Source organism: Boleophthalmus pectinirostris, unplaced genomic scaffold (genome assembly GCF_026225935.1).
Source record: "Boleophthalmus pectinirostris isolate CB_2022bp ecotype Guang Dong unplaced genomic scaffold, ASM2622593v1 HiC_scaffold_8, whole genome shotgun sequence".
Lineage (NCBI taxonomy): Eukaryota > Metazoa > Chordata > Actinopteri > Gobiiformes > Gobiidae > Boleophthalmus > Boleophthalmus pectinirostris.
The window spans coordinates 14,027,699-14,053,817 of record NW_026571515.1 but is presented as its reverse complement, the minus strand read 5'-3'; the positions used below and the strand labels follow the sequence as shown (position 1 = coordinate 14,053,817).

General features: G+C 37.3%; 1 protein-coding gene across 3 annotated transcripts in view; it reads right to left on the bottom strand.

The window, feature by feature from the left end:
• Positions 1–21,283, bottom strand: part of chdh (choline dehydrogenase) — a 52,607-nt gene extending 31,324 nt beyond the window's left edge. For 2 of the 3 annotated variants that reach the window (XM_020940814.2, XM_055166042.1), the window contains exons 1-4: positions 21,015–21,283; positions 13,116–13,483; positions 9,939–10,169; positions 4,974–5,140 (exon numbers count right to left, since the gene is read on the bottom strand). In XM_020940814.2, the coding sequence (XP_020796473.1) occupies positions 4,974–5,140; positions 9,939–10,169; positions 13,116–13,480 (763 nt within the window). In that variant the 5' untranslated portion in view covers positions 13,481–13,483; positions 21,015–21,283. Of the gene's footprint in view, positions 1–4,973; positions 5,141–9,938; positions 10,170–13,115; positions 13,484–19,149; positions 19,249–21,014 lie in introns of those variants that run through there. The other variant, XM_055166043.1, reaches the window with a different exon arrangement.
• Positions 21,284–26,119: the final 4,836 nt, after the last annotated feature.

Here is a 26,119-nt window from a genome sequence, read left to right as displayed (position 1 = left end):
ACATAGGGGCCAAAAAATCGGATTTGGGTCACTTCAGGCTGCAGTCTGAACGCAGCCTAATCGCGTCTTCAGTGTCACTTACAGGGACCTGGTTGGAAATGTGTACAATTACTTTTTTTTTTTTTCTTTTTGACATCTTTAGTTTTATTTTTTTAATTAAGTTTGACAAATTATAATACACAAATGAATAGCCAATGTACAAAACTTTTTCCTCTTAAAATGCTACTTTTTCCTATTAAAATGCTACTTCTTCCTTTTAAAATGCTACTTCTTCCTCTTAAAATGCTACTTTTTTATCGTAAAATGCTACTTCTTCCTCTTCTATGCTATCTTCTTTCTATCTCCTCTTAAAATGCTACTTCTTCTTCTTATTGCTACTTCTTCCTCTTAAAATAATACTTTTTCCTCTTAAAATGCTACTTCTTCCTCTTCTTGTAGTCTGCATTGAAATTAAGCAAAGGATCGTGGTCTATGTAGTTCCCTCTTTTGTTTAAATTTTCAGTTCAATTCATGTTTATTTATACAGCACAGGGAGAAGAGGTGAGTTTTTAGTCTAGTCTTAACTCTTTCCCCCATGAAGATGACATTCGACGACCCCCCTTGTTTCCTTAATGACGTGTTTTGACACCTCCGCTGTATCACTAAAGATGAAATTTGAAACGGTTCCTGTTTTTCACATGTAAACAGAGGCTGCGATAGGTGGGGGCCACTATAACTCATACTAGGCTGAGCAATAGGATTCAAGGAAACGTTTTTGGCAATTTTTTACAAAGTTAATCAAAGTAGTGATGATTTTAGCTTCCGGAAATGAGGAGCGGACTTAATTTATGGATAACTTTGGAGAAAGTTATTTTTATACTGTTTCAGGTGATATGAAATCTGTTTAAACCCTTTGACAAATATATACATATATATATATATATATATATATATATTATATTATTTTTTTTAGGAATATAGTTGTCACTTCAGGCTGCAGTCTGAACGCAGCCTAATCGCGTCTTCAGTGTCACTTACAGGGACCTGGTTGGAAATGTGTACAATTACTATTTTTATTTATTTTTTTGACATCTTTAGTTTTATTTTTTTAATTAAGTTCGACAAATTATAATACACAAATGAATAGCCAATGTACAAAAGGGAAAAAGAAAGAATACAGTGGCATCTAGATGAAGAAATCCGTGACATTTTCTCAGTTTTCTTGGATTTCATCAAAGTTTCCGCTTTTGTTCCGTAAACATAGAGCCCATTTGGAAGCTGAGATCTGAGTCAGCAAATTTTTCAACACGTCCAATATCAATATCCAATCAGTGCATCCCTGATTGTGACTCCTTTTTCCTCGTGCTAGTGTGGAATTTTTGGTTGTTTATTTCTCCGTACTATGTTATGATTTGAGCTGTAGATGTTTGTATAATGGTTGTTGCTTCGGAAACGGTTTTGATTGGGAAAATTATCACTCAAAACAAATGATCTACTCGCAAAGTGTCTATCAGTGTTGTCCGGAAAACCACGTAGATTATATACAATGACTCTTCTTTCTGCTCCGTTTCAGTCATTTCTTGTATGTTTAATGTTATGACACAGTTTAAGTACAAAAATAAAATAAAACAAACTCCTCTCGTGTTTCATTCTGCTGTTTATTTCTTTGCAGCTCATGTTTCCTCTAAAAGGTCTTTAGTGTTATGATGATTACATGAGTTTCAATATTATTATATCTAAGGGATGTAACGATAAATCTCTCGGTACGATATTTTCACGATATTTATCTCACTGTAGGTACGATATTTATTGTGATATTTTATGGAGGCTTACAAAACTGTGAATATGCTGCTTTTACCTCTTAAAATGCTACTTCTACCTCTTAAAATGCAACTTTTTCCTCTTAATATGCTACTTTTTCCTCTTAATATGCTACTTTTTCCTCTTAAAATACTACTTTTTCCTCTTAAAATACTACTACTTCCTCTTAAAATGCTACTTTTTCCTCTTAAAATGCTACTTCTTCCTTTTAAAATGCTACTTTTTCCTCTTAAAATGCTACTTTTTCCTCTTAAAATGCTACTTTTCCTCTTAAAATACTACTTCCTCTTAAAATGCTACTTTTTTCCTTTTAAAATACTACTTCTTCCTCTTAAAATACTACTTCTTCCTCTTAAAATACTACTTTTTCCTATTAAAATGCTACTTCTTCCTTTTAAAATGCTACTTTTTCCTCTTAATATGCTACTTTTTCCTCTTAAAATGCTACTTTTTCCTCTTAAAATGCTACTTCTTCCTCTTAAAATGCTACTTCTTCCTCTTAAAATACTACTTTTTCCTCTTAAAATGCTACTTTTTCCTATTAAAATGCTACTTCTTCCTTTTAAAATACAACTTTTTCCTCTTAAAATGCTACTTTTTCCTCTTAAAATGCTACTTCTTCCTTTTAAAATGCTACTTTTTCCTCTTAATATGCTACTTTTTCCTCTTAAAATGCTACTTTTTCCTCTTAAAATACTACTACTTCCTCTTAAAATGCTACTTTTTCCTCTTAAAATGCTACTTCTTCCTTTTAAAATGCTACTTTTTCCTCTTAATATGCTACTTTTTCCTCTTAAAATGCTACTTTTTCCTCTTAAAATACTACTTTTTCCTCTTAAAATACTACTTCCTCTTAAAATGCTACTTTTTCCTCTTAAAATGCTACTTTTAAAATCTACTCTTAATATGCTACTTTTTCCTCTTAAAATGCTACTTTTTCCTCTTAAAATACTACTTCCTCTTAAAATACTACTTCCTCTTAAAATGCTACTTTTTCCTCTTAAAATGCTACTTCTTCCTCTTAAAATGCCACTTTTTCCTCGTAAAATGCTACTTCTTCCTCTTAATATGCTACTTCTTCCTCTTAAAATAATACTTTTTCCTCTTAAAATGCTACTTCTTCCTCTTCTTGTAGTCTGCACTGAAATGAAGCAAAGGATCGTGGTCTATGTAGTTCCCTCTTTTGTTTAAATTTTCAGTTCAGTTCATGTTTATTTATACAGCACAGGGAGAAGAGGTGAGTTTTTAGTCTAGTCTTAACTCTTTCCCCCATGAAGATGACATTCGACGACCCCCCTTGTTTCCTTAATGACGTGTTTTGACACCTCCGCTGTATCACTAAAGATGAAATTTGAAACGGTTCCTGTTTTTCACATGTAAACAGAGGCTGCGATAGGTGGGGGCCACTATAACTCATACTAGGCTGAGCAATAGGATTCAAGGAAACGTTTTTGGCAATTTTTTACAAAGTTAATCGAAGTAGTGATGATTTTAGCTTCCGGAAATGAGGAGCAGACTTAATTTATGGATAACTTTGGAGAAAGTTATTTTTATACTGTTTCAGGTGATATGAAATCTGTTTAAACCCTTTGACAAATATTTACATATATACATATATATATATATATATATATATATATTTTTTTTTTTTATTTATTTTTTTTTTTTAGGAATATAGTTGTCACGCCCCTGCCTGTCCTGAGTCTTCTGTGTGTGGATGTGGGCGGAGTCTGCTGGGAGCACCTGCACACCATCTGCAATCAAGTCTGCTACAAAGGCCCAGCTCTCCTGCCAGACTCTGCCAGATTGTTTCGTCTACCTGACGTTCCCGCCATTGAAGACTCCTGCATCCCGGCTGCTGGCTCCTCATCTCTCCACCGCCTATCCTCCCTGGTTAATAAACCCTACTTTTGCATTTTTGTCCCTGTTTGAGTCATTTTTTGTGGTCTACCCCTGTGGTGCCTAACAATAGTACTCAGAACATGCAAATATCAGATGCTGAATGTAATTTTTTGTTTTCGATTTTGCACCTGACCAGGTAAACTCTCATTTTCAGTGAGCTGTTATGAACCTGTAAATGAGTTGAATCACATTTGAACATCCATAAAATAGTTCAAAGTCTAAGGTTTCTAGAAATACCAAATATGTGTGTGTTTCAGTTAAGTTTGTGAGTGTGAAAATCATTTATAATCACCGGTAGAAGTCTGTTTTCTTTTATGCCCTAGTAATACATGTTATGGGTTGAGTCCAAGGGGGAAAGAATTAAACTGTGTTACAAACTCAGAGGATCTGACAGGAAGAGAGGTTGTTCCACGGTCCGGGCACTGGCACGGGAAAGGCTCCATCACCTCTCATCTTGAGCCTGTTTTGACCAACAGGAGCTGGTCGGCTGATCTCAGGGCTGCAGTGATTCCCTCAGCTAGACTGGACCCATAGAGTGTAAACATCTGAACACAATCAATGTAGCTACTGCTGTGCCATAAACATTAATTTAAGCGAAGAGACTTGTAATAATATATTATAGTGAGACCTTTGATGATACAATACCTACGGTTATATCCCTTTTGTATATTGTAGCTGTATCTTCTTGAGGCTTCAGATTGTGCGATGGTGACAGACCTACTGGTGGTTTTCAGATTCTGTGATGGTGTCATCCTCATTCTTCCCTATTGTTTACACTGTACTTTGCCCTGAAATATCTATAAGGTAAATTCACAAATAAATAGATGTAGTTGGAGCATTCGCTGGATCACCACCAAAGTGAAATAATAATCAGGTGCTCCTCGGAGATCCCGAGTGGGCAAATAACTGACTGGATGAAAGAGGAAATCCAAGGCTCTCCGATACACTTTGCTATTGTGTACTGGTGGTATTTAAAGTCACATGATGACACCGATATGTGACAAATCACCCATACAACCATATAAACATAAACAAAGTGAAGCATCACAGTAATATTATGAGTATGTTCCAATGCACAAATGTTGAACCTCATTATTTCTATCAGTGTCTAGACCCACAAACTCAGCTATTTACAACTGAAATCTGCAACAATATTAACAATATTAATTATTGTTGCCCCACGTCTGTATTAAATATTATTGGTCTATAAAACACTATGACGTCATCTGAAATCCAGTAGTAAGTGTCTGATTTCCATTTACGAGTGTTACCTTTGTAGATGGTCATGTCCATCCAGCCCAGGCCTTCCTGCTGGTATCCGTTCATGTCGTGGGTGAAGGGGTACCCGGCCTGCTGCCCGGCCTCGATGAAGGCCGCGTGAAGAGGGTGCTGTGTCTTACCCCTGGACACTTTCAATGGACCACTGCCTCCGCGGTACCTGGTATTACAACCAAAGACTGTATAAACAAGAGACTAAAGAAGAGCGACCACAGACAGACTGCAGCAGTCAACAGAACACCAGCAGAACCAGCATTTTATCATCAAAACATCCTCTGCCCAAATTCGGCACTGAGGAGAATACAGGCAATTATAATGTAATTAATACTATATATATATATATATATAATATAATATATATATATATTATATATATATATATATATATATATATATATATATATATATATATATATATATAAAATGAAATTACTTTATATATATATGTGTGTATAGATATATTAGATTAACAAATTTTCAGTTCCTTCAAAATAAATTCTTATTAAATGGTAGGGATAAACAATTTAAGAAAAATAACAAATAGCAATGAACCTGTTTACACCAGATTGATCTGTGTGTCATTCTGAATGGAGCTCTACACATTTATCAATCTGGATTAGCTTTCGTGAGTCTCATTTTATGAGTCATATGATTCCATCTAAAGATTGCAGATCACATTTACACTGGCACTAAACCAAACAGCTGCAGGCACTGCTGCTGCGGTCACTTCCCACATGAACACACATAACCTCTACAACACTCACTCATGCATAAAGGGAAAAACTGGAACAAAAATAAACCAGCTTCATGTCTAGACTTAAGTGCACTTTGTAACTGTCCTGGAGTGGCTCCATAATCTGTTTGTCTCTATGGAGATGTTGATGCTTTGGCTTAAATCAGGAGTGAACTCAAATTCACAGAGGCCAAAATTTAAAACTGGGATTAAGTCGTGGGCCAAATTAAATATTTATTGAAAAATTTCAACAACATCTGCAGGTTTTCTCTTCTTTCGAGATGTGTAATCTTAAACCTTTTCTAATTCAAATAAATGTTTAATAATAGTTTTGCTTAATCATTGAATCCAGAAGAAGTATAATATAAAATAATAACACAATTTTAAATAAATAATGTCTCTATAGTCTCTCTGTAGCTGGCAGGCAGCTCTAATACATATTTGATATGATCTCGCGGGCCAAATATAATTATATCGTGGGCCAAATTTGGCCCCCGTGGCCTGAGTTTGACATGTCTGGCTTAAATGTTCCAGTATGGCATTAAACTAATCTGTTTTACGTATATTCAACTACAAGTGTTATTTATTGCTCAATAATATCTTAAAAACTTGAATTTTTACTGTGAGTGGAGTCTCCTCTCCACAAATCTAACCTGTAATTTGGCTTGCAAGTCATACTAAGCACATCTCCACAACTGATATTAAACCATAAATAAATCCAAATATTCTGGAAAAACTACCATGGAAAAGTTGGCTCTTCCTAAACCACATATAGTAAAATTAAAATACTAAATAAAAAAATTATTTTGTGTTGAAATTATATCAAGCTTTGTACAAATATATTTGTGATATCAAACTTAGTATAGAAGATCAGGTCTCATAATGGAGTTTGTAAGTTTGGAGTCTGGAATGTTTCACAGTATGGCATTAAACCTTTCTATCTTCATGGAGTCCAAACCAAACCAAGTTACAGGTCAGATCTGTGAAGAGGCAACCCTGATTGTCTGTTGACTCACAGTCAGAATGCCTTATGAATGTTTTTCTAGGAACTATAAAACCACCTGTAATTTAATACATGTCAGGTAGAGTTTTTCATACTGTGGAAGTTTCAGACAAACCAATGACAAATCCACACTAACAAGCAGGTGACGTCCAACAGAAAAGTTGCACAATGCACGTTTAAAGGTTCACCTTAACCTGATTTGTGATAATTCAGCAAAATATCTCCAGGACATTCACAATGATTCAAAACAAAATGAGTCAGCCTTAATGACACAGCACTGAAGCAGGTTTCACCCTAAATCTAAAAAAACATGATTACGACACTGGGTCCAGTACAGACATGGGACGACCGAAATTTGATGTCACGATTATCACTGCCTAAATTATTGCGATTAACGATAATATCATGATCTTTATTGAAGCTGCTGACAGTTCGACATGTTTTTAGATATGAATAATTATCATTTTAACTGAAAACACATATGATCTAGCAGATAACTTGTTTTTTTCAACAATTCTGGTGATAAAATGACTATTATTTTTGTTGGTGATTATTACAATTATATAAAATGTACCACAAAAGATTACAGTCTACCCTTTTTTATCATGTTCTGGTAAAAGCAGTTTGATCTTGTTCCTTGTTCCACACAGAGGATCTATTGTGTGAAGAGAAATTGAAGTACTGCCAAAGATCTGTGCAATTTCAGATAATCCAAGCCACAAAAGGCAGTTCTTTGGTAATGGAAACTATAGACTATGACTAATCTAATCATACTCACTCCGCTGTGATGTCAAGTTAACAGCGAAGTTTTAACTCAGACACGTCAGACTCAGGCCCAGGGGCCAAATTCGGCCCAGGATATAATTATATATAATTAATTAATTATATTTTATTAATATAATAATAGAGCTGCCCGCCAGCTACAGAGACATTATTTATTTGAAATTTTGTTATTATTTTATATTTGGCTTCTGGATTCAATGTTTAAGCAAAACTATTATTAAACATTTATTTTAATAAGAAAAGGTTTAACATTACATATCTTGAAAGAAAAGAAAACATGCAGATGTTGTTGAAATTTTTCAATAAATATTTAATTTGGCCCATGACTTAAATTTTTAATTTAAGTTTTTAATTTTGGCCTCTGAATTTGAGTTTGACACCTGTTTTAACTTTTGTTCAGTATAGAGCTTGGCAGTTCCAGGGCTGAAATAATCAAAATGATTCTAGTGAAGGTGTATGGAATTTAAAAATGAAAATAGAATAAAACAAACCACAAGAGTATGTTTGTGATGAGGAAACAACATTATAACAGAAATCAGAAAATATAGTTATACAGACCCTTTAATTATTTTCAGTCATTTAGTGCAGTGACTGTGTTTAGTTGAATAATATATTTATTCATTAAATAATGTGAATTAATCATTGCATTTATATAGCGCCTTTCAAGATATCCAAAGTCCTTCACAGTTCATTATTCGTTCACTCAACACTCGTGGTGGTAAGATACTACTGTCGCCACAGCTGTCCTGGGGCAGACTGACGGAAGCGAGGCTGTCAATCTGCACCACCGGCCCCTCCGACCACCACCAACACTCACACACACACCACTTTCATACTAGGCCATGAGATTGAAGTGTCTTGCCTAAGGACACAATGACAGTGTTTGCCACTGGCGCTCCCCTGTGGCTCCTGATTCTCCCAGTGTCTCCATCCAAGTCCTGACCAGGCCCGACTCTGATGAGCTTCTGAGATCTGTCGGGATCAGGCTTGACTGAATGCACAATTGTACAATTACAAATTTAGGCTAAACTGAAAACATTCTGATCTGAATGGTGATAATGATGATCTAAACCCCAGCGCCTGTAGCCATCATGAATCAGAGCTAGTGCAGCCTCTGTAGCTCAGGGAGGGAATTCTGGAGGCTCTGAGCATTAATTAGTAATTACCATATTTTTCAGACTATAAGCTGCTCTGGAGTATAACTCACACCAGCCAAAAAATGCATAATGAAGAAGAAAAAAAGTCGCACTTTTGGGGGAAATTCATTTTACAAAATCAGAGACCAGGAACCGACATTTTATCAAAGTCGATAAAATGTCAAGTTCTAGTAACAACAATAGAAGAGAGACCAACAGACTGTTAATGTCACATATGAACAGTTCTTCAGATAACTATAACATAAACAACAGAACAAGTTTACCAAACTCTCCATCTCACTTCAAATCACTAAATCCATTTAATTCTTCATCCTCGGTGTCACTTCTGAGCAACTCGGTGAGCTCCGGAGGTAAATAGAGCGCTGCTTCCTCTTCTGTGTTGTTGCCGTCAGACTCAGCATCAGTTCCTGTTGGAATTATTCCAGCCTTTCTGAATCCTGACAGGATGGTTTCAGTGAAGTCCATGCTTTGTGCATCCATCCAGTGACTTCGAGGAAAGTTGCATGGCAGATCTTCTCGGTTACCGTGAAGCTGTGTTCTCCATCTCATCCTTTCACCAGTCACACAAGTTTTTCGCTCACTCCAAACTTTCTTCCTGCTGCTCAATTACAGTTTTCGGCTGAATATTTCACTACTTGTTCGGGACAGAGGCTTTTTTTTTGCAGGAGACATGCGCATTAGAGCCAAGTGACAGTGGTAGTGTAGTAGCAGATACTGACACACAAGCCTCAAGCCTCGAGCCTTGAGCGTCTCGCTGCTGTCAGTGTGAAAAGTTTCATATATAAGTGCCACAGGAGTATAAGTCGCAGGAAACACCCAAACCATGAAAAAAAAGAATTATTTATAGTCCGAAAAATACGGTACACTGAACTTATTGATGTTTTGCAGCTGATGCCATGAACATTCCCTGGGGGTGTGAAGCTAACTGTAGACACTGCTCTGTCTGAAGCTCTGTTAATCAAATTAAAGTGTAATCTGAGAAATGTGACTATAAAGATGTGACTTAGCTGGAACGACATTAGGTGAGCTGATTTGTGCTGTTTAAGAAAGTCACTCTCACCGTTTTGTGGAAAATCAAACCTAAACAGGACCATGAAAGCTGTTTTCAGATTATTCTGCATTTTTTGGCAGTGTTTGCTAATGTGTGCATTGTGTCTCCATGGTAACAGCTGTAGACCTACATGTAGAACACCCCCGGCCTTACGTCACTGCGAAGTCTCACTGGAGATGTGATGACAAATACATTCATACACAGTAAAGCCAAAGTGTTAAAGCTTTGTACCTGTCCTCCCCCAGTTCGTGACTCTGGGCCTTCCTGAAGTACGGCAGACAGTGTTCGTAGTCCCAGCCCTCGGCCCCCTCGCGCTGCCAGCGGTTGTAGTCCTCGGCGTGGCCCCTGATATACACCATGGCGTTGAGAGAAGAGGACCCCCCCCACACCCTCCCCCGGGGCCAGTACATCACCCGCCCATCCATGTGGGCCTGTGGCTCCGTGTGGTAAAACCAGTTGTACCTAAAACAAAAGAGATTATATTATATGGACAGTTTTATTTCTGAAGCACTCTCACCTCAGCGGTCACTTAAAGATACTGTCTAATAATGCCTTAAAGAGAAAGTATTATGCACAATAATTCTTCTGTGATGTGATAACGTTCATCAAAAACATACCTGAAGAGGTTTTAAGCATGTATGCATAACTTCCATGCATGTTTGAGTAATCTAGTGACCTTTCCCAAACCCTATTCAGACCATAAACTGTATAAAAGAAGTGGACTAAGCGAGAGTGACGTCACCCACAGTGTTCAGCGCCGCTCAAATGAAGCTTGTGGTGCTCACAGTTATAGGAGTGAATCTGGAGCCAGACTCTGTATTATGAATAGGATTTTTTTAACGGACAAAATAGCGAACGGGTTAATACGAACATTTTAAGACCAAAATGATGAAGCTCAATGCAGCAATTAGAGAGAGAGGAGCCACAAGATCCTAATGTAAGTCAATTGGAGCCAAGTTCAGAAGGAGTCAGTTAGCTATGTCCGCTCATATATATGGTCTATGATTCAAACCCTCTTTATGTTTATCTGTACAATGCTCCCAATATACAATATGGGTCCGGTCAAGCGGTAACGGAGGGAAACAGGCAGATTTTTTACATTCAAATAGCTCTTATTCAGAAACTACAGGGACTATTGAAATAAGTAAAGTATCAGAATGTAGGAAAGAGTTAACACTCCAACAGGGTAAAGTTAAACCTGTGATATTCTTTCAAGTTGTTGACAAAAAATTAAAAAACTCATGTCGGTAACGGAGGGAATGAAATATGCAGCACTTTTTGGGCAATAAATACAAACAGTGATAACTAGTGGTTCTCGCTTCCATATCCTTAACAAACTGGTTTGAATATTTGCTTCATATAGTTTTCTACCATATGGTACAAGAAAAACCTCTTACTTTTTGAGTAATGAGATTTTTATTAAGAAAGGTCATGGTAACGGAGGGAAAAGTAACGGAGGGAAAATTGTGCAAACAAGTAGAAGGTGCATGATTTTGCATTTTTTTCCTTCTGAATACTTTAATATTACTTCAAAATGAAAGGAAACTATTTCTATAAAATATGTCAGTCCTTCCAAGCAAATTTTATCATTCTAAATATTTTTTTTGAAAAATCATGTACCTTCATCAACAGTTCAAAGATGGAATAACACAAGATATGATGAAATACATCCATTTATTTACATGATTTGCAGGTCTTTGAAATTTGGGAAATAATTTTTGTTCCATGTTACATACATGGTCTGTTTAAAACATATGTAACTTTAGAACCAAAAATGGTACAGAAAAAAGGTAAACAGTTTCATAAACTAGAGTACATATGCTATTTGTTGAATACATTTATATATCAGATGCATTAACTTGAATTTTTGGCCTTGCTGTTTACTTCTGCTTGACCGGACCCATATACAAAAATATGATACAAAACTGTACACAACAACTTCACAAACCCGATGCGATGTACAGTATTAGTTTAATTGGCGAGATGTACTCTGATTGTGTTGTGATGGCGCTCTGAAGGGGAAGTTTTACATCTGTTTTATAATTATATCCTTTATTACCAAGCAGGACATGTGGGCTGAGCATTGGACAAAATCTTACAGCTAAGGACGCTTCAAATAGGGTCCAGGAAAGATCGCTAAATTACTCAAACATCCATGCATGACACCTAAACCTTCTTTAGGTGTGTTCTTTAACAACAGTGTTTCTTTGTTAAACCACAAATTGCAAAGTTCATATGATACACATCTATTTTACACAACTGTGAAAATGTCAAGTGTGTTGCATAAACAAGTTTCCTTCCACTAAATAAGGAACTAATCTGTCATGTGGTCACAAAAATAAAATGCTAAGAGATACCAAAAAATACTCTTAGTGGTATTACTACATCAGCCCACAATAACAATCACCTGACCAGCCAGAATCACACGCTTTGGCAAAACTTTACAAAGACGAGTGGATTTGGAGCTGGATCTGTGTCCTGACTCCCTGATTTCAGAGGGCATGATTGACAGACGGATTAACACATCCTCTGTTCACATCCATAACAAACGTGGCTACTTACACATAAGAAAGTGGAAAAACTACATAAAGGACTGAGAAACAGCGCAGATTTTTATAGAATCAACAATCAAAGCACCAAACTATTACTTATCTCAGGTAAAATAAGTTATGTCTTTCTGAATGTTATGAGAATTTTCAAGAGAGATGTCTTCAACGTTTGAGAGACACATAAAACAAATGAGCAGCTGTGGTGGATCATCTCAAGTCTGGACGAAGATTTTTCATGCTCTATGATCCAGTTCTTGGGCCTTCTGGATTCTAACAGAATATAGAAAGAAACTGGCTGCTCAGGCAACGATAACAATGCTGTATCACAAAATTTAGCATCACAACATATATTAGGGCTGCTCGATTATGGAAAAAATAATTATCACGATTATTTTGGTCAATACTGAACAATTATTCAAACAATTATTTTTTAAATACATGATCCATTTATTCAGCATTTCTCTCTCTCTCAAAAAAAACCCACTTTGTTATTGATAATTTACGCAAAACTTTCAAATTGAAAATAAATTGAGGCTACAAATATGAACCTTAAAGCAGTTTTGCGATGTATAAAACATAAAATGAATAAAATATACTTTGAACATGAAAGAAGGCCAAAATATCCAAAATAAACTATATATCCAGCTGTTCTATAATCTCTATATTTAAAAAATAAAATAAACATATTTATTTATACAAAAAATATCTGAAAATAAACTTTGTTAAGCTTTTATCGTTTCAACTCGATTATATGAGTTTGGAGATCGTTTGAGACACAAATCAAACTCACGATCAAAATTCAACATTCCGATTTTTTTGCACAGCCCTAGTACTTGTTTCCTACATGTGACGTACGTACTTATCATCACAGAGGTTGTAGGTGAGCGCCGCCGGCATGTGGATCTTCCAGGACAGACGCACGCTGCCCAGGAGCTGGTCCTTAGGCCCCGCCTCCAACAGCAGCACAGACTCATGGGAATCTTCACTGAGACGATTGGCCAGCACGCAGCCCGCAGAGCCCGCCCCCACTATAACGTAGCTGTACGAGGGCGTCTGATTGGCCGAGGCGCTGAGCTGTCTGCGGTGGGCGGCGCAGAGGGCGTGGGCGGAGCCTAACAGGCGGCGCAGAACATGTGACCTGTGTGTGGGCGGGGCTAGTCTCACTCCAGTGTGGACCACAGAGGCCACAGACAGCAGCATGGTGCAAGGGGGGGGTGTCCTCATTCACTGTTAGGACAAAACAACAATATTATTGATATTTTGCAGTGACATCGTGATGGGGGTGTTCTGCATGTATGTCTATGGTGGAATGTTCACCAGTTACCATGGTGACACAATGCACTCATTAGCAAACACTACCAAAAATGTTTTAAGATCATCATCATCATCATCTTTATTATTCCGGACTCATGTTCCATTTTAAAAACAGACAAGAACAGTGATACAAACACAATAAACATTCATGTTTTTAAAAGACAACCATACCAGTGTCTCCCCATACTGGACTGATACCTAATTGCACTGAATCTCAGATTTGTGAGTGACATTATTATTTCATTGTCTGATTTGTTCAGTCTGCAGATTAAACTGTACATTAAAATTCTTAGTGCAGCTTGCAAAGTGTTCACTCGTGCAGTAACAAACATCTCTGTCGCACTCGTCCATCGTGGCTCCTCAAAAGCACCGTAAAGCGTCATTGTCTTTGCAAACTGACTTTTTTATAATTAGTCCAGAGGTGGGCTGTGTGCAGCGGTGTACAATATGATTTAAACAATAGCAAATTTACATCATTTGTACAAGAACCAAACTTACGCATAAGAGTATTTGCCTGAGCATAGAGCGTCCTACACTGTCTGTACATCATCATCATCTGTCATGTCCGCGGTGATGATATGCCCGAGATATTTAATTTTTGTTGTAACAGACAACACAACATTTGACATTTGAAAATCATCTGAAAACTCTGAAAAAACACAAAATGGATTTGAACAACACAATTTCAGGACCTTTATTCAAATTAACGGCATTAACTAAAACAGGCACCAAGAAATGTTCTCTGGTTGTTTGGATATCCCCCAAAATTACTGCCACGTCTGACATATTTCTTTTTCTCAGTAACTTTCTGTTTGACATTTAAAACTGAGCTCTGGGTTCTTAGGGTCTGAGTGTGATAAAGTGAAATGAAGTGAAAAGATAAAAGCCTACGTGAAGTGACGCATATGGTCGGTCCAGACTCATCACTCCGTGTATTTACATGTGTGTAAAGTCAGATTTCAGTCCGATCCACAGAACAATAAACGTGGAATCAGGTTTGTTTATTTTAGTGATATAACAATGATAAATAAGGAGCTCATTGGAAATACGTCACATTTTTCAGTCCTGTGTGATATTTTTTTCCTTTTTCTCGTAAGCAGCCACATTTGTTTTGATAGACAGACCACGCATTGTCTAATCACCTGTCAGTCACACCAATCTGAACTCTGACAGATTTAACAGCGACCAGACTCATATGGCATCACTTTTTCTTCCAGCGAACTCCTTTATGAAAAGAAAACACCAAAGAGCTACTTATTTTAGTGGTCACAGGAAATTGCGCATTGGAAAACCTTAGATGGGGAACAGTTAGACACCCATAAAATAATATAAACCTTTATCCATTTATCGGTGCACAAAGTTAGACATTAAAAGGATACATTTATGACGGAAGTTCATCAAATTTGAGTCACTCAGCACAATATGTATAATTCAGAAATCCTTTGGCGAGTTATTTGGAAGAGGGTCGAGAACTCCTGGTAGATCCCAAGTTACAGGTTGGAGGCCCCTTGTGTAAAATTTAAGAGTATTCTGGAGAGGGCTGGTGTCATTCAGAAGTTGCCAATATGATACATACCTTGATACATAGGCCACGATCTGATACATATCTCGATACAGTGAGCTTACGATTCAATACGATATACCGTATTTTCCAGGCTATTAGGCGCTCTGGATTATATGTCATTAAATGGTCTATTTTCGAACTTTTTTCACAAAGATTTTAAATGAAACACAACAGTTGGATGGGTGAGTGGGACTTTGTTTGGTGCGTTCACGGTGACTCTGGGCTTTGTTCAGTTGTGGCGTGTAGGGAGGGTGCTGTCTGGGACCACTGGATTGTTGGCGTGCTCGAAGTGACTCAGTTGTTCAGTTGTGTCTAGAAGTGGCACATTGCACTCGCTTTTTCGGTTTGTTCCTCCGTTCCGTTCCTCGTTGGCATGGAGTTATGAGTGTATCTGTGGGTGTTTTTCGCTGTGCGGTCGCTGTCTGCTCCGTGTGTGTTTGTGTGTTCTGCGGGTGGTGAGGCTTTGTAGTTTACTGAAGTCGTGCTGGGACACTCGAGTGGATTCGTGTATAGGGCGCTCTGGATTGTGAGGCGCCCAGTCGTTTTTTGATGGGGTTGGAGGCTTAAGAGCGTGTCTAATAGCCCGGAAAATACGGTAATTCTATGGACCTTACGTCACTGCAGGTTTTTTCTGTGTGTGTGTGTGTGTGTGTGTGTGTGTGTGTGTGTGTGTGCTGGGTTTATATATGAATGTAGTGTATTGTGGGTGTGTGTCTTTATGTGTACAGTTTGGACCCTGAGTCTGTAAATAAAGTTATATCTAAATCGTGGCATATTGCTGACTAACTGGTGTCTACTGGCCTTCATAGTCACACCACACTTGCTTTATAAACTTCCATCTTTGGAAGCAGAGTCAAGGGGCTTGTACACTCAAAAATCACACTATGTTAATTTTTGAAATCATACTATGTTGACTTTTCAGGTTCTCCCTGGCCTATATTATTGATGGTAAATAAACTTCTCCTGCTTGAGACTCCAGTTGGTCTCCAGCCTTTTACTTCCACCTTTTCTCAGACAAGCTGAAAACTTCCACAACAGTATTAAGTGCAATTTTTCTGGGATCCAGAATTAGGGGTGTGCAAAAATACTGACATATTGATATATCGTATTGTTTAATGTGATGATAATGTGATGATTTTACTAAATTATTTTTATTTTGCTACAGTGCTACAGTTTTGTTGCTTGTTCAGAGGAATGAAACTTGTTTATGTGACACATTTGACATTTTCACTGTTTTGATGATTAAAATGTTTGCGTTTCATATGAACTTTGCACAAGAAGTGGTTTAACAAAGACTTTTAGTATCACAGCCATGATTTTGTCTTTTTTTTTAATTGAACCGATTTAAATTACCGTATTTTCTGGGCTATTGGACGCGCTCTTAAGCCTCCAACCCCATCAAAAAATACACGAATCCACTCGAGTGTCCCAGCACGACTTCAGTAAACTACAAACCCGCACCACCCGCAGAACACGCAAACACACACAGAGCAGACAGCGACCGCACAGCCAAAAACATCCACAGACACGCTCATCACTCCACGCCAACGAGGAACGGAACGGAGGAACGAACCGAAAAAGCGAGTGCAATGTGTCACTTCTAGACACAACTGAACAACTGAGTCACTGTGAACACACCGACAATCCAGCGGTCCCAGACAGCACCCTCCCTACACGCCACAACTGAACAAAGCCCAGAGTCACTGTGAATGCCACAAACAAACAAAACCACTGACCCATCCAACTGTTGTGTTTTGTTTAAAGTCCAGTACGGTTTATTTGTGAAAAAAGATCGAAAATAGACCATTTAATGACAGTGCGTCTTATAATCCAGAGCGCCTAATAGCCCGGAATATATGGTAAAATACTTACAGATGGCTCTTCCAACATTTCCAGATGTCAGAGTAACATTGGGTGTCACTTTCCTTAATATAGGTCAAGCACGTTATAATTCCATTTCTTGATTCATTTAACCTACACATAAATTTATATATGAGGTTCCTCATTAGAGCCTGGAATGTGGGAATATTTGTAGTAACAAACAAAGTACTCGCACTTTCCCACCTTGGAGTCTGTAGCAGAATTCTGAGAGCATCATTATGTGCCACCTTGATCTTATTCATTTTTGCTTTGCTGTAATGACACGATAGGTGAGCTGTGTACAGTGGGGTACAGTATGATCTAAAAAGAGTCGTTTTGACATCGTTTGTACACACGCTTGTGAATACAGTTTGCAGCACCGACGCTGGATGTCATCATCATCACAGGAGTCATTTCTGATAATATGGCCCAAGTATTTTGTTTTTGTTACATGAGCCAGCTGATTCAGCGTCAGGACAACTCAATCATCAGCAATTTAGATAAGGGTATGTTGTGCCAAGGGAAGATCACGGTGTAAATATAGTTCTTGTGAGTCAACGTTAAACTGAGAGATGTACTTGGAGGATAAATTACTTAAATTCTCTTACAAATATGACCTGGCTTTTTGAGGTTAATATATGTATACTGTTAAGATTATCACATAAAACAATATATACATATACACAGTGTTAGGGAGTAACAGATTACATGTACTAGAGTTACGTAATCAGAGTACAAATTATAAGTAACTGTATTTAGTTACAGTTACTGTTTCAATGAGTGGATTACAGTTACTTGGTTGAAATAAATGGATTACACTGCGGTATTTTCATTTTCCTGTTTTCACATTTGGACTATATATATATATATATTTTTTTTTTCCTGCAGTAATTCCACTCTTTGCCGAACACTAAACCAGGTCTAACACCAGGTCTAAACTAGGTCTAAAACAGGACTAAACCAGGACTAAACCAGGACTAAAACCAGGACTAAAACCAGGACTAAAACAGGACTAAAACCAGGACTAAACCAGGACTAAACCAAGACTAAACCAGGACTAAAGCAGGACTAAAGCAGGACTAAAACCAGGATTAAACCAGAACTAAACCAGGACTAAACCAGGTCTAAAGCAGGACTAAAACCAGGTCTAAACCAGGACTAAAGCGGGACTAAAGCAGGACTAAAACCAGGTCTAAAGCAGGACTAACACCAGGACTAAACCAGGAATAAACCAGGACTAAAGCTGGACTAAAACAGGATTTAACAGGACTAAACCATGTTGCACGGACAGAGTCTCCTCCGCTTCTATCACTAATACTTTAATACTTTGTGGTTCAGTAAAGTCTGGGCTTTTTATTTTCTTTTAGTAGACAGAACTTCTTATGTGAAGATTTCCTCATCTTTGCTTCTCTCAAGTAATCCAAAGTATTCAGATTACATTACTCACTTTAATTAATTTAATGGATTCTGTTACAAACTACATTTTGGGGTATGTAATCTGTAATCTGTAGGGGAATACATTTTAAAAATAAACTTCCCAACACTGCATATACATATACATATAGTGCACAAAATGGATTCTTGTGAGCTTTAAACGATGTTATAAAGCTGTTCTCCATCCAAAACAGAGCTGGAGTTGTGTTTTGTTTCATTCTCACATGTTCATTAACTCTGTAGAGAGACTAATAATAAAGGATTACTCACATGTGTGATGTTTCAGTAACTCTTTATTATTAGTCCATCTACATCTCCAAAGCTCAAAATGCTCTGCAGTAGTTTTCAAGTGAACAGCTCCTTTTACTTTTAGTTCAACAGAGGCTGGCAATGCTGAGGCTGAAATCATTCAAATTATTCTAGTGAAGGTGTGTGGAGGTTAAAAACACAGTGGAGCACTTCCTGTATTACCACATGACGTGACAAGGTGGAAGAGAGGGTTTTCTGTTTGAGAGAAGCACTCAGAACCAAAATCTGCAGGGTTTGTGTGATAATCATGTGTGAATGAAACAAAACACAACTCCAGGTCTGTTTATGATGAAGAAAAAACATTAAAACAGAACAAAATATTGTAATATGAGTGTTCTAATTTAACATTATTGTAAAAAAATAACATTTCTTTTCACATTTCTATTCTCCACAGACTAATATTATCCACTACCTGCACACACACGACCTCAGAGCCACTTCCTCTCTTCCAAAGGCACATTTGTAATTTCTAGTAAATGAACAGCTTGAAAAGGCAGTGCAAATACTGTCTCATTTCCGTAGTAGTGCGAGGGAACAGTTTTTCTGTTTTTGACCTTGATAAGATCCTCCACCCCGTTACCATGGAAACAAGTGTGTAATCATTTAGTATCTGAAAAACAGCTGCTGTACAGGGTAGGGTTAAGATAAGAGACTAAAACCAAACCTATGTCAACACAGAATGACAATTCAGCCTAAAATATTTGTGTGTGAATAAAACAAAACGCAACTCCAGGTATGTTTGTGATGAGGAAACAAGGACACAGTGATTCTCATAAAAAAATAGTGTAACTAAGGATCTCCTAATGATTACACTTCAATTATAAATCAGATATTTCATCTTGACAGTTACTCTTTGTGTTAGAGTAGCTGTTTTCGCTTTTTTCTCTCTCTTACTTGAGTCATGCCTTAGACCAGAGGTGTCCAAACTTTTTTCATCAAGGGCCACATATCTAAACACAGACGAAGCAGAGGGCCGATCAAGGGCCGTAGACTGGTGCTCAATACAGTGAATAATTGAAATACGTGCATGTTTAACACGTTAGAATGAGCCATCAGTCTTTATTCATGCTAAAATCCTTAAAACCACACACTTACTATTAAATATTTGCTTTATCGAGGTAGATTTTCAAAAAAAAACTTGCAGTAAAAAGTTAACTTTTAATTGATTCAAGGTAATTTGGCCAGTTCACCTGGAAAACTTGACTTATACTTGAGTAATATTACTTTAAGTGCGTAATTAAGGAAAATTGTTGCACTCAACCCATTCATGACTTATTCATGACTAACATGTAAGTCAGTATACTCACATTTTCTTTGTGTATTGGTCAATAAGCAGCTTTTCTGTATTTTATTTAACAAATGACAATTTATGCCTTTCTTTACTGTTGACAGGTGTCAAATTGGTCAAAAATAGGGACGCATGGGACATTTCTTGTATAAAACTGGGACAAATCACTGGTTTTGGATAAATCTGCTGGGACTGGGGACACAGGACTCAAAACTGGGACTATCCCGGGTAAATAGGGACGTCTCGTCACTCTAAACATGTGTGAATGAAACAAAACTCAACTCCAGGTATGTTTTTGATGATGATGATGATGATTATTATTATTATTATTTATTATTATGCCAAGTAACATTATTATTATTATTATTATTATGCCAAGTAACATTATTATTATTATTATGCCAAGTAACATTATAAGATAGATCAGGTAACACGGGTTATTTAATGGTGAGGGCTGCAAACTGCTGCGGTATATAGGTCAGTAACTAAAGTGGCCAAGAGCCAACCAAGGAGCAGATAACTCAGCCGACCTTTAGCACAGATTTAACACTTACAAACGCCATCTTTAAATCAAAAACATCTGCGATTCACCGTGCACAATGCAATTAATCAACCTGCAAACAAAATTACAACTTTTCTACAGGATATTATCAAAGTAATTACTGAAAATGCACGAGTAAAATAAATGTAGCGGTTTCAAATAGGCTGCAGAAGTCTAAGCTAACACGGCAAGCCTTGTTGTGTCATAGTGTGCAAGATTTTGGAGATGTTTATAGTAGTTTGTTTTTGTTTTCTTTGCCTAGCTGTGAAGAAGTGGTTACCTAAGGTTATTTACGCGTGCAATGTCCACACAAAATAACGCTCAAAGTTCACAGACACACGCACGGGGTTATTGCAATATCTGCGAATGAACTAGAGATATGCTGTCATCGTATTTGGACTAAACTTTACAAATGTTTAAAAAAAATAAAAAGTTTGAACAAACGTACCGTTGTCTCCAGTTTCCTCAGAATTTGTTGGTTTTGAGACCCGAGCTCACCCGGGCGGGCGGAGTCAGCGGCGGAGGGGCGGATCACGGAGCTATGGGGCTGACTCATGGATCTATTAAAATAACTATAAATCATAAACTCTCGGCATTTAAAATCAGAGGATGTAATTACAGTAAATGTTAAAAATCTTGTATTACGCAAAAGTGGATCTTGTGAAAGCCATTTAAAACACACCCGGAGGCGACTGAAGGCGAAAAAAAGCAACTGCAGCTGCCTTCACCTGCCGTCATGGACTACAAAGCCCAAGGGCATGATGGGAAATGCAGTGCTGTTAAACACGTGCTCTGACTGACAGCTGATTAAGCCCGATATGTTTGAATGAAACGTGAAACTCTGCAGCTCCTCACATCTACGATCTTTATCTACATCTACACATTTATCTACTCTTCATTTCAGACATTTACGGTAAAATCAGACAGAAAAGTGCCCGGGTGTTGTACATTAGAGGTCTCCAACCTTTCTTTCTTTCTTTCTTTTTTTTTTTTTTTTAATTCAAGTTTTTATTTTATGTTACAGTTTTTAACATATAACATAACAGACAACAGCACATTACTTAGGGCCGAAGGCGTAAAACAACAAATTTATCTGTACATATGCATATGCAAGTGCACTCCAGAGCAAAAATAAACAATAAAATAAAAATGTCAAAGTGCATGTGACAAGCCTCCACACCTCTCTAATTTCCACTCAGTTTAACCTGTTACAAGTACAATTAGTTTCAATTCTAAATTAAAAGGACAAATCCATACCACATGCATAAAGTGCAAAAAACAAAGATTTGTTTTCCCAATGTACCAATTTCAAATGTGTTTTAGTCAATTGAGCAATCAAACCTGTCACAGGCATTTCAATCAAAAACAGGTGCCCAAGATTTTACAAAAATGTCCATGGTATCATTCAACTTAGCCAATAATTTCTCATATGAGACAATTTTCATCAAATTGTCCATCCATCTGATAAAGTCTGGAGGAGAAGGATCCTTCCATACACCAAGAATTACCCGTGCTGCAGTTATTACCCCCACCTTTAAAACCACATACTCACATTTTGTTACCCCTGGCATTACTGATTTATTCCCAAGTAAACATAATCTTGGTGACCTGGGTATAGTTTTACCTATCCACCTTTCTATACATTCTAGTACTCTCTCCCAAAAGGGAGTCTCCAACCTTTCTTATCCTCTGAGCTACTTTCACAAAACTAAAATGCCAGAGAGCTACTACTTTTAGCAGCCACAAGAAATTGAGTGAATACATGCATCATGAATTTCTGACTTCCGGTCATTGCGCAGTGCATACTGGGAAGGAATTTCATGTTGTCAAACCCAGTCTTTTGAACCATATTGTTTTTGTTTCTGGTTCTGATATTGCCATATTTTAGTTTTGGGATTCGGACATCATAATTGTGTGGTTGTTGGATCCTAACAGCAGAAAAACGGCTCAAGAAATTTGTTTACAAACTTAATAACTGCAAAAGGGAATCAGATGTGTGTGACTGCAAACCCCCGTTCAAACTGTTTCCCTTCCCAACGGAATTGAAAAATAATGAAAGGTGAAGGCGATGGGCAGGATTGATCCACGGTAAGGACAAAAAAGGAAACCTTTGGCTGACATTTATGTAGTTCACAAACTTCTGAAGCCCATTTCTCGAGCTGTTTTCCGCTGTTAGGACATACAACAACCACACAATAATGTCTGAATCCCAAAACTAAAATATGACAATATCAGAAGCAGAAACAAAACTGATATGGTTCAAAAGACTTGAAAAGATCAACCCACTGGGAAAACAAACATGCCGATTTGATGCTCACTTTTTCGGGGATTCCTTCCCAGTATGCATTGCGCACTGACCAGAATTCCCAAATTCGTTATGCATGTATTGACTTTTTTCACAACGCCCAGAAGTGCCGCGATGTATTGTAAACGTCACTTACGTTAACATTTTTTTAATGGCAAAATATCTGTGGAAATGTGTTGCGTATTTTCCACCAGCTTCATAAATCTGTCCCAACACCAATTCTTCATACAACAAGGTTAACAAAGAACAGATGCTGTCAATGAAAAATGTATCCACAACTATGAAGGAAAGAAGGACGAAAACGTAAATCGACTAGAGTTAGTGAACTAACTATATAACATATATATATATATATATATATATATATATATATATATATATATATATATATATATATATATATATATATATATATATATATATATATATATATATAACATATAACATAAGTAATAAGTCATTTGCTAATAACTAACTTGTTAACTCAGGCTAACATCATGAAATTGATTTTTGATTTTAATAGTAATGTAGAACTGATGTATAATCAGTCTGAGTCAACAATCATGCGATGATTCATGCATTGATTCGTAAAGGTATGATGGGAAATTCAGTGCTGTCAAACATGTCCCCTGACGGCTGACTGGGTTTGAATCATACACCGTATATATGAGTGGACATAGCTAATGCTCTAGTCGCCGCATGCCAAACAGGAAGTTCACCAGGAGGTTCTTCGGGTTCCTTCTGACTCTGGCTCCAACTGACTTACATTAGGATCTTGTGGCTCCTCTCTCTGTACCTGCTGCAGTGAGCCTCATCATTTTGGTCTTAAAATATTTGTATTAACCCACTCTACATGATCCTGAGTTTTTTTTGTTTTTTTTTTCACTTTTTTGTCCATCAAAAACAATCCTATTTATAACACAGAGTCTGGCTCCAGATTCGCTCCTGTAACCGTGAGCATCATCAGCCTCATTTGAGCGGCGCTGAACACTGTAGGTGACTTCACACTCGCTTAGTCCACTTCTTTTATACAGTCTATAGTTTGAATGAAATGTCCCTCCTTCTTCATCTCACATCTATGATCTTACAGTCACATTTATCTACTCTTCATTTCAGGCCACAAGAAATTGAGTGAATAGAAGAGCCACGGTGAGCCTTAGATGAGGTACAGTTACATGCCTATAAAACATAAACTATTATCCATTTATTAGTGCACAGTTACGCATCAAAATGATACAAATACAGTGGTAAGAGGCATTTATTTAATCAAATTTGACTTATTCAGTACAATACGTATAATTCAGAAATCCCTTGGCGAGTTATTTGGAAGGGGGTGGAGAGCTACAGGTTGGAGACTTCTGTCCTACACTGACACCATGATTATAGGTGAGCTAAAAGTCATTTTCAACACAGATCTGGCCAAAAAGTGTCAACCTTTTTATAAGCTCTGTATGCGCTCTTTTCACGTTAATGTCACAAAACCCCAAGACGTTTGGAAACATGCAGAAGATGACTTCCTTTGGGCTCTATCTGACAAAATCAAATCTTTCACAGACTTTGGGTGTTTCCCATTTCCCAGGATCCTTCCTCCAAAGACCACTCTGTAGCACTGTTCCAGAGTCCTTTCCTCCGAAGCAGAGCCGAGTGTCCTGCTCACCTCTCCTGAACAGACACCATAAAAGAAGCATTGATGGTTTAATAAACATGAATGCTTCTACAAATAAAAAGTATTCAGAGGTGTTTTTATGTGCCAGCATGTATTAAAAAATGAAGGCTGAATGAATGATCTGTTATCAAATTATTTAGGCTAATAATTAGTCTAAATAAATAAAAAAATAAATACACAGGCTGAAACATTTTCAAATAATATTCTAATTGTATTCCCATTCCTCTTTTTTTAAAGGGACAGTTCAGAATTTTGGACATTGGATCACTAGGAAATGAGGTCCTGAGTGTTGGAGACGTGTGGAGACACTTTTTTAACTATTTCAACCAGTCCTGGTGTTAGACTAGTGCATGTCAATGACCATTGTTATCCTGCCACTAAAAACAGTTTCACCCACTCCACAAAACACCCGAGGTAAATCTATTATTACACCAGACTGTTTATGTAAATTTCTGTGCTGATAGAATAATGTTTCAAATTAAACTAACCTTTGTGAATCATTGCACAAATCATGTGATGATTCATGCGTTGATTTGCAAAGATGGGAAATTCAGTGCTGTCAAATATGTGCCCTCATGGCTGACAGTCCGCTGACTGGGTTTGAATCGTAGACTGTATATACTGTATCTACTACCAAACAGGAAGTTCACCACGAGGTTCTTCCAGCTCCTTCTGACTCTGGCTCCAACTGAAGTCATAAAAGAAGCATTGATGGTTTAATAAAAATGAATGCTTCTATAAATAAAAAGTATTCAGAGGTGTTTTTATGTGCCAGCATGTATTAAACATGTGAATAATGAAGGCTCTTAACGAATTATTTAGGCCAATAATTAGTGTAAATAAATACATACATACATAGGCTGAAACATTTTCGGATAATGTTCTAATTGTATTCCCAATCCCTTTCTTTAAGAGATTTTGCTGCATTTGTCCTGATTTGAATTCACATGAGTGATGTCATGTCAGCCATTTTGCACGGCAAAAAGCATCTGCATCAACAAGTCAACATCAATACCTGCAACAGTTAACAATGTACAACATCAACATCGTTACACAACAGTACAACATCGACATTGTCATACAACAGTACAACACTGACATCGTCATACAACAGCACAACATCGACACTGTCACACAACAGTACAACATCGACATCGTCATACAACAGTACAACATCGACATACAACAGTACAACATTGACCTCGTCATACAACAGTACATCGACATCGTCATACAACAGTACAACACTGACATCGTTATACAACAGTACAACATCGACATCGTCATACAACAGTACAACATCGACATACAACAATACAACATCGACATACAACAGTACAACATCGACCTCGTCATACAACAGTACATCGACATCGTCATACAACAGTACATCGACATCGTCATACAACAGTACAACACTGACATCGTTATACAACAGTACAACACTGACATCGTCATACAACAGTACATCGACATCGTCATACAACAGTACAACACTGACATCGTTATACAACAGTACAACATCGACATCGTCATACAACAGTACAACATCGACATACAACAGTACAACATCGACATCGTC